The 8195-nt window shown below is 51.1% G+C and overlaps 4 protein-coding genes across 4 annotated transcripts in view; 2 read left to right on the forward strand and 2 right to left on the reverse strand.

Moving 5' to 3' along the window:
• The window catches only part of NGA_0219720 (dmt superfamily drug metabolite transporter), a gene marked incomplete at both ends in the record, with an annotated part of 1356 nt that extends 47 nt beyond the window's left edge, over positions 1-1309 (reverse strand). The window contains 2 exons of the mRNA XM_005854017.1: positions 94-800; positions 1058-1309. Of these exons, the coding sequence (XP_005854079.1) occupies positions 94-800; positions 1058-1309 (959 nt within the window). The remainder of the gene's footprint in view (positions 1-93; positions 801-1057) is intronic.
• A 771-nt stretch (positions 1310-2080) lies between these two features.
• NGA_0219302 (uncharacterized protein) lies at positions 2081-3299 on the forward strand (the record flags this gene model as incomplete). Its single annotated transcript, XM_005854014.1, has 2 exons — positions 2081-2567; positions 2844-3299. Coding segments are annotated over 2 exons (585 nt in total), but the record flags the coding sequence as incomplete, so codon positions are not given.
• Positions 3300-3861: 562 nt separating this feature from the next.
• Positions 3862-6068, forward strand: NGA_0446800 (nucleic acid binding protein). The gene is made up of 6 exons (XM_005854018.1): positions 3862-4023; positions 4143-4245; positions 4338-4841; positions 4991-5110; positions 5345-5623; positions 5757-6068. The coding sequence occupies exons 1-6, from the start codon at positions 3908-3910 to the stop codon at positions 5835-5837; spliced, it is 1203 nt and encodes a 400-aa protein (XP_005854080.1). The 5' UTR covers positions 3862-3907; the 3' UTR covers positions 5838-6068.
• On the reverse strand, positions 6068-7896 carry NGA_0219602 (uncharacterized protein). Its single transcript, XM_005854016.1, has 2 exons — positions 7503-7896; positions 6068-7364 (listed from the first exon to the last, which is right to left on the reverse strand). The coding sequence occupies exons 1-2, from the start codon at positions 7860-7862 to the stop codon at positions 6978-6980; spliced, it is 747 nt and encodes a 248-aa protein (XP_005854078.1). The 5' UTR covers positions 7863-7896; the 3' UTR covers positions 6068-6977.
• Between the last annotated feature and the right edge of the window lie 299 nt (positions 7897-8195).

Consider the following 8195-nt stretch of genomic DNA (forward strand, 5'->3'; position numbering starts at 1 on the left):
CCCTCCAGTCGTAAAATGAACATAGCCGAGGCGGCTGCAGCTGCCAGGGACCACGCATCCCCAACGTTCGGCATCCTTCCCCCGTCGACGGACAGGAGCGCCGTGCCCGCAAACGCCAGCAGAGCAAAAACGACCACGTCCAAACTCGGGCGTCGACCCAGCAGCAGCCAGGCGAAGAGGGGAACCAGCTTCACGTTCAGGTAGAGGAGGAAGCCACTCCTAGACGCGGACGTGAGTTGCAAACCGACGGCCTGTAAGGAAAAGCCCAGAAACATCCAGATCCCAAGCTCGGCGCCCGCCCGCCACAGGCCCTGGCGTTCCTTCTCCGCCGCGTCCACGCCCTCTTCCCCATTCTCCGAGCAGGTGCCGAGGGAGGGAGGGAGGAAAGATGGCGTCCACGGCCAGAAACAGAGGGAGGCCAGCCCGAAGCGGAGGAGATTGAAGACACCAGGATAGTCGGGGGAGGACGCCAGGGCACTTTTGATCACCGCGTGCTGGCTTCCCCATAGGAGGGTGACCACATTCAGGAGGAGGTAGGCGAGGGCAGGGGTGATGAGGAAGGAAGGAGCGGGTTCGGTGGGGAGGGGAGGGGAAGCGGACGGGCTGTTGACGAGTCGGGATGGGGTGGGAACGCTGGGGGAAACGGAGAAAGGAGGTTCGGGGCTGTCCGGAACTGCCCACTCTTGTCTTTCAGGCTTTAACGAAGCTGGAGAAGGTGCAAAAGCGTCGGAGGGGAAGGAAGGGGAGGAAGGGGAGGAGGAGGAGGGGGAGGAGGGGGAGGAGGCATCGACGGGTTCCAGCTGGTTCCGGGTATGTTCCTGGGGGCTGCTTGTCCCTTCTTTCTGGTTGGGCACTGCACAGCGATGGAGAAGGTTACTGAGGATTGAGGGCAGGAAGCAGGGTGGTATGGGTGACATGGCTTTGAGCATGCCGGTACGTACAAAAAGGAAATGCTCTCAGACGCTAAACCCTTCCGCTCCGCCTACCTTCCCTTCCTTTTTACTCCGCTCACCCGCAACATTTCCTTCCTTCTCATATTTCCACCCTGTGCACATACCTTTTCATTGCCCCGCATTTTCTGGAAGGACAGTCCGCGGCGGATACACCGGAAAATGACAAGATCGAAGGTGAAGACCAAGATCGGCCATGATATTGGGTCCGGGAGGAGGCCGTGACGAAACGGTGGGCCCTTGCAGTGTCCCCGGGGCGAAGAAGGCGTGGAAGCCTGTGCGTGAGACTGCAGCTGGGCGGGGACGCGGTGGAGGAGGGTGGGAGTGGAGAGACGATTGAATCGGATGACGGTGCCCATCCCGGGGTAAGAAATGCCACATCCATTCTTTCTATAAAAGGCGAGTCCACGTCGATGAGAGGCCACGCTGCTCAAGACAGAGTAGCGGAGATAGAAGGGGGGGATTGCGCGCGTGTAAAGGACTTAAAGGCGGCGTATTTCTTTTTGGGGGGGTGCCTCAGTTGCGCAGACGTGGTCCCTTCGGAAGGGAGGAGGTTGTATGGAATGGAATGCGGATGGCCGATAAAAAAATGCGTGCACGCACACCAGGGAAAGCAGAGCCACTGGAAATCGTCGACCTGTGCAAGGAAATAAGAATGCAGGCGGTGGAAGGTGAAATGTCGTTCAGGAATTGGCTGTTGCTTTCCAGTAGGCCGGGAATCGAGTTCGCACAATTTCAATTCTTCCTTCTTGTTGATCTTGAAGGAATTCTGCCTTCACAACAATAACTCATGTCGTCCGCAGTCCCTTTTTAGCCCTCTTTTTGTTTACACTTCCCTATCGGAAAGCTCTGCTTTGTGCATCTATGGTTTTGATGGTCTTTTTGCGTCGACTCGCTACATGAACAGACGAGAGGTCACGTCCTCGGTAACCTTCCAAGAAGGTGGAAGATAAAATGCCCCCAAAAACAGTCCAAGGAATGGTAAAAGCTATCTAAAAGTTGATGAACATATAAACACCCCACATTCATTGGATTGGTGGAATTAAAGGCTGTGATCATCATGAATGCGCTTGTGCTATCAATCTTTCCCCAAGCACGTTACCATTGCTACCTCATGTCCCGTCCTTTAGCGTCACAATCTTTCCCAAATATCCAACACAGGGACGGCGTCAGTCATCGACAAAACCTCTCCGTCCGGGGAGACTGCTCAGCCCTCCTCACCTCCACCTCCGCTTCCTCAGTCGCCTGATCAAAAGGCCCCGCAGTTAGAAGAAGGTCAAAGGCTGGACTCGGGCACTCTCAATCTCACCAGCATGTACTCCTCGTCAACCCCATCGGTGCCTCCACCATCCTCCACCCCCCACCCGTCGCAACAAGGACCACAAGGATTCTCCCCTCTTTTCAATAAATTCGAAATGGACAGGCAAAGTTCTGCAAGGACTGTCAATCCTCGACGCAGGCCAGGACGTGGGCCTCCGCCTCCCAAGACCACCCTGGCGGCTGTGCTTATGCTGGTGACAGGCACGATATTATTGTGCACGGGACTAGGGATCCGGTGGCATACCGACCCGAAGGAAAAGGAGCGAGGTCTGGCCATGATCATCTTGGGGAGCTTGCGTAAGTGGCGGGGCGGGGAATAGAGAGAGGGGCACAGGGAGAAATCTGATAGTATAGGGCTCGCGGGTTGTGCCATGCATATTGGAAAGGTCTTTTGGGGGCATGATGACGGGCGGAAATGGAGGAATAAGAGGACAGGGCTGACGGTGGGGTTTGCGTTCCAGAGTATCAAGGCTTCTCTATGTGCGCCCTGCTCCGATTTAGGAGCAAGTCCATGCCTTCTGACTCTTCTTTCAGCATCTTTCTGAAGTTACTCTTTTATCTTCCCCACTACAGTCTTTATTCCGGGTAGCTACGCATCATTTCAATTGTTTGGAGCGTGGGCGGGCTGGCCCGGGTATTCATACGCATATATTCCTTCTTATGACGACTGAGGGGAGCGATTTGTAGGGAACAAAGCAGGTGCAAAGGATAAGCAGATGAGTCGGTGGAATTTAAACGAAAGGCTTGCACGAAAAAGAAAATGATGATTGTGGGATACTCGTCGAACGGGCTGCCGGTAAACCGGCTTCCGTTTTACGCTCGAAGTTATCGAAGGTCTAATTCGGCATCGGATCCAGGATTTAACAAGAGAAGATGATGGAGGTGATTTGAAAACAAAGAGATTAAGAGGGTAAATGACTGGATGGTATGAAAAAGAGACTTTGTGTCAAAGGGTCAAGAGGAGAGGTGGTGTTTCGACGCCCTCGCGGGGACTTACGGCAGAAGAATTGCGCTGTTATATGGTATGTTTTTAATGACTGGGGTTTTAACATTGTTTCAAGGTTGGGTGTCTTCTTCCAATCACCATATAACTTATTGCCTTGATATTGCTTTGTACGTCTGAGTGGACCATCCATCGCCTCCTCTTCTTCTATCGCGTGCCATGCTTACGCTTCAATCCCCTCACATTTGTAATGCCGCTTACAATCCTGAATGGATGAGAAGTTGTTTGAAAGTCTTGCTGTAGTTTTGTGCTTGTTTACAAAAAAATCGAGGTGAAAAGTATTCAGTAAGATGGCATGGGACCTTGTAATAGCGAGTCTCGGGCGATAGAAGCTACCCGGTGAACGAGGCAACCGCGTATTTATGCATGATGATAAGAAGCTCGGGAGTCATTTGGTGCACTTTAATAATCACACGAATTATTAAACGGCTGAAGAGACTAACGAGGACTCAAGGGTCGCTTTCATTGAACCATCATTCTTTTCCCGAGGACAAAGTTAGGGAGACCTGTCCTCATATGAGGGGAGGTTAGAAGGACCAATAGGACCGTGGCCTAGAAAATGTCACAAGTGACTCGCACACACCACGAAACAGATCGAGCAGATACAGACGTCTGAAACGTCGTTGACTGACCGATGGGCGTTGGTCAGGAGAAGGAGAAGACTTTCTCGGATGAGGAAGTACCTCGGAGCAAGAGTGGTGCCGGTGAAGGAGAGGAGCGTCGTCATTCATGCAGTGATGCCAATGACAGGTAGATATACAAATACGCGCATGAATTTTACATAGCATAGACAAAACGTTCAGCTTGAAGCTCGTCTTAACTTCTTTTTGAGGGTTTTAACGCTTTATCTTCCATCGCGCTCAACTCAGTGACGCTGGCTCATCCTCTTCGTCGTCCTCGTCATCTTCGACCGGTGGCAGCGGTAGCAGCACCGGGAATGTTCAAAACGATAAAAAGAAGAAACAGGAAAGGGTAAGGGTGCCCGTTTCACGGTGCTTTCGGTCTTGACATCTGTAAACGCAAACCTTCCTCATCAATTTCTGCCTGTCCCTTTTTTACTCCAGAATCGGGCTGAAGCTCTGCTACAGGCCGAGAACCGAGTCCAGACACAGCAAAGGTCTAGAATGTGGCAAACAGTGGCTAGCAGCGGTGAAAGCGATGGGAATAGCGGCAGCAGCAGCGAAGGAAGCGGAAATGAAGACAGCGAAGGTGATGGCAGGAGGGTAGATATGAAAGAAGTGGGAGCTATGAGTAAAAGGAAGAAAGTTGAGAAGGAGAAGGAAGGAAGATCAAAAACGGACGAAAGAGAAGGGGAACGGGCAACGAAGCGGCGAAAGCGGGAGAAAAAAGAAAAGAAGAGAAAACATGAAGAGAGGGAGAGGAAGAGGAGACGGAAGGAGGAAAAGGACGACAGGAAGAAGGAAAAGAGAAGAAAAAAAGACGGAAAAAAGGAGGAAAAGAAGAAGAAGAAGAAGAAGAAGAAGGAGAGGAGAGACGACAAGGCAAAGGGAGCAATCATACCGGGGGCCGTGGACATGAACCAGTTCGGGAAACACGGCATTATTCGGGTGAGCGGGGAAGGAAGGGAGAAGGGAGGAGAAAGGGGTGGGAATGGAAGGCAGGGCATGAATGCGCAGCAAGTGTACCTGCTTTTTGTCTTAATTGTATCTCGCATGTCGTACCTGCTTCTGTCGTACCTGCTTCTTTTGAATTGCAGGAATCGGACTTTCACAGGAAGAAGAACGACTTCGAAGTGTGGTGTCAGGAGATTAAAGGTCTTCCCGAAATTCCCCGAAACCACCACGAGGCCCTCCGCTTGTTTCGCTACTACATGGAGGTAAGAGGGCATGAGGGTTACTATGCCGGTTTCAGTCTTATGCATGTATCGGGGGAGGGAGGGTGTTATGGCCCGCGCCTCTCCCTTTGGGATGGTCGGGATAACGACACTATTATTTGCTTACCCATCACAACCACACATAACCTGGTTGGCTTAGCGGGCACGAGACTGGGTACTGGCGCCCCCACGCTTTTTCCCTCCCCTCCCTTCCCCGTCCTTCTTTCCTTGATATAGGACTACAATACTGCCACGTTCCCTCATCCTAAGTACTACAACGTGGAAGCCTACGAGATGGATGAGTACAAACGTGGGCAGTTGAAAGCTGCATTTAAAGAAGGCAGGGAGGGAGGCGTGTTCAAGGACGAAGAGGAACGCCGCTTGGAGAGTAAAAAAGGCGCGAAGGAGGGTGAACGAGCCGATTTGGAGTGGGCGTTGAAGATGATGAGCAAAGAAAAGAGGGATGCGTTGAAGGAGGAGGAGTTGCTGCGGGCCAAGATGCAGCAAGCGTACAAGGTACAAGAGGAAGTAAAGGGGTCAAATCAATGCGGGACTGCTTGAGTAGAAGGAGGAGCGCGGTGAGGGCGGAGGTGAATATGTGGCGGTTCCTTACTTTTACGTGCAATCCTTTACCCTCTCTCCCCTACAGGCGGGGGATTTGGCGACAGTCAAACGGATTGAGCGCGCGTTAATGACGGAAGAGGAACGAGAAAAAGCACGGTACAAATAAGGAGGGAAGGGGCGAGGGAAGAGGCAAAACGCCCAAGGAGGGAGGGTTCGAGAAGGGAGGGCGGTGGAAGGTCCCGAGAAGATGTTGAAAAGATCACGTAGGACGTGGAATGAGGCGACCTTTTCATTAGAATGATTTAGGGGGTTGGAGCATAAATCGTGCAAATTATTCATTTGCAAGTAAAGGCGTAGAATCATACCTCAAGCCGGGCAAGACAGACATACACAGGAAGGAAGATGTCTTGTCGTTTCTCTTCTTTTAATGTGTTGGGCTGAGAGGCGCAGGCCTTGGTTCCTGACTTACAGGCTGCACTTTTGGCAGACTTGGATACTTTTTTACCTGTTTTCGATTCTTCTCGAAGCATAGGATAGACACAGAGATAGATAGATGACGATCATCCCAGTCAGCCGAACATGGTGTGGAAAGAGGATCCACATCAGATGGTATATGACCATGATTCGTGCAGTTGCCTCGGCTCCGCTGCCGCCCAAACCCCTCATCCTCTTCCTTCCACATGGGTTTTAATTGTTTCCTTCCTGATCCGTTTTCCACCTGCACTTCTGAAGGGTCTCCTTCGGCATAAACTCTCCTCACGTCTAGTCCGTCCTCCATTCCTCGTGGACCCCTTCTTTGCTCACAAAAAGTTCTCCCTTCCCACCTTTATCCTCCTGTGCGTCCTCGCGGACCAGAAGATTTCTGTATTCGCACCTCCCCTCCACTAGAACCAAGTCAATGACCATAAATATGCACTAGACATAAATCTGACAAAACATGCACATCCCTTCAAATCCTCCTTTCATCCCGTATATCTTTAAACCATTCCCGACGTCTTTCTCCTTTTAAATCGGTCATGGCTATCTTCCTCTGGCGCAGAGCCTCCTGCAGACATCAAGGTCCATGTCTGATACAATATTCTAGATGGTTGGTCTCTGAGGGGTAGGTAGGTCCTCATCCGAAGCACGAACTATCGCCTCTTCAAATTCTCTCCCTCTTTTTATTCCCCTTGCTTCTCCGTCATTTGCTTCCAACATTGATCCTCCAGAGGACCCTCATATGGCCATCCTCGACCGGCCTTTTCTCTTGTCACGCCAACTCTGTCGCTGTTCCCCCGGGTTTTCCCCACCGCACGAGATGGTCGTTTCATGCTGCTCCAACTATAGAGGGCTCTTCCTCTTTCCCGCCTTCAACATTTTCCTTCATCATCAATAAATTCGTGTTCGGAAAGAACATATCCACCGCGGCCGAGGACATGGAGCCCAGCACATTGAGACTTTCTCCTTCCCCGTGATCCGTTGCCAACACCTCTTCCTTCTCCATTTCCCCCGGTCCCCTCATTGCGAGGAGCCCTTTCTCGTTTCCTTCCCCCCCATTTCCTAGGGCTGCCGCTACTGTCCCTGTGGGAAGCCGGCCAATGAGCATTTGTCGGAGCAGTTCATTTTGCTCCCTAAGTTGGTGATTCTCGTGCGTCAGATACAGCACGGAGCGCTGCAGCTCTTCCAAGCGTCTTTTCTTCCGTTTGCGGGATTCCTGGAGACCAATGGGATGGAAGTAAGGTCAGAGTGGAGGAATTGGTAAGGTGAATCTAGCATTGCATCAACTTTATTCACACCTTTTCGGGGAAGGGATTCTCGCAGAATCCTCTTTCCAAAGTAAAATTAAACTCACCCGCGAAGCAAGTCGGTTCAGCTCCAATTTTTTTTGACGTTTGTCGTCTGACGATCCATGCGCATTTGCTGTGGATCTTTTTCGGGTGGCTCCTGACGACGCTACCGTCGTCGAAGACTTGCTCGCGGCGGACGTAGCAGTGAGGTTACTTGTTCCGGACGCGGATGCCGGGAATGAGGAGCCATACGAATTCACGTAAGTGCCGTTCTCCTCTCTTTCGTCATCGTCATCTTCATTTCCCCGCACGGAAGAGACCGCAGAAGCCAACTCGCTCATGCTATTATTGAGAGATGGAGGCTCCGCCTTAGGCAAATAATCAAATATAGTCAAGCTTTGATCGAGAGAGGCCGCCATATTCATGTCACCCTATAAAATATGTTTTGTAAGTGATCGTAAATGAGTAATGAAGCAGATAAGTGTTAGCGATTGGGAACAAAAATAAGCAATGGAGTGAAATGACTTGGCAAACAGACGAAAAGAATAAGCTCGACGGTTCAAGCCGGCCTGTCTTTGTCAATTACGAAAAGTAAGCATGGCCTGTAGGGTTTTACACAGTCTTCCAGAGTAGCTTGCAAACCAATAATCGTGGGAAACTTTTTGCACGCAACTTTTAAGTACACAGGACAGGTAGTTTGGACTCTCAAGCAATTTACTGGTTTAATTCAGAATTTCAAAAAGTTGTAAGCTCCAAAT

Source organism: Nannochloropsis gaditana (assembly GCF_000240725.1).
Source record: "Nannochloropsis gaditana CCMP526 unplaced genomic scaffold scaffold649, whole genome shotgun sequence".
NCBI classification, from domain to species: domain Eukaryota; class Eustigmatophyceae; order Eustigmatales; family Monodopsidaceae; genus Microchloropsis; species Microchloropsis gaditana.

Excerpts from the sequence above, each read along its gene's own strand:
- NGA_0446800 (XM_005854018.1), top strand. The coding sequence starts at position 3,908 with ATGGGCGTTGGTCAGGAGAAGGAGAAGACTTTCTCGGATGAGGAAGTA. Across the intron at positions 4,246-4,337 it reads AAAAGAAGAAACAGGAAAGG|AATCGGGCTGAAGCTCTGCT; the intron begins GTAAGGGTGCCC and ends TTTTTACTCCAG. Across the intron at positions 5,624-5,756 it reads AGATGCAGCAAGCGTACAAG|GCGGGGGATTTGGCGACAGT; the intron begins GTACAAGAGGAA and ends TCTCCCCTACAG.
- NGA_0219602 (XM_005854016.1), bottom strand. The coding sequence starts at position 7,862 with ATGAATATGGCGGCCTCTCTCGATCAAAGCTTGACTATATTTGATTAT. Across the intron at positions 7,365-7,502 it reads TGAACCGACTTGCTTCGCGG|GAATCCCGCAAACGGAAGAA; the intron begins GTGAGTTTAATT and ends ATTGGTCTCCAG.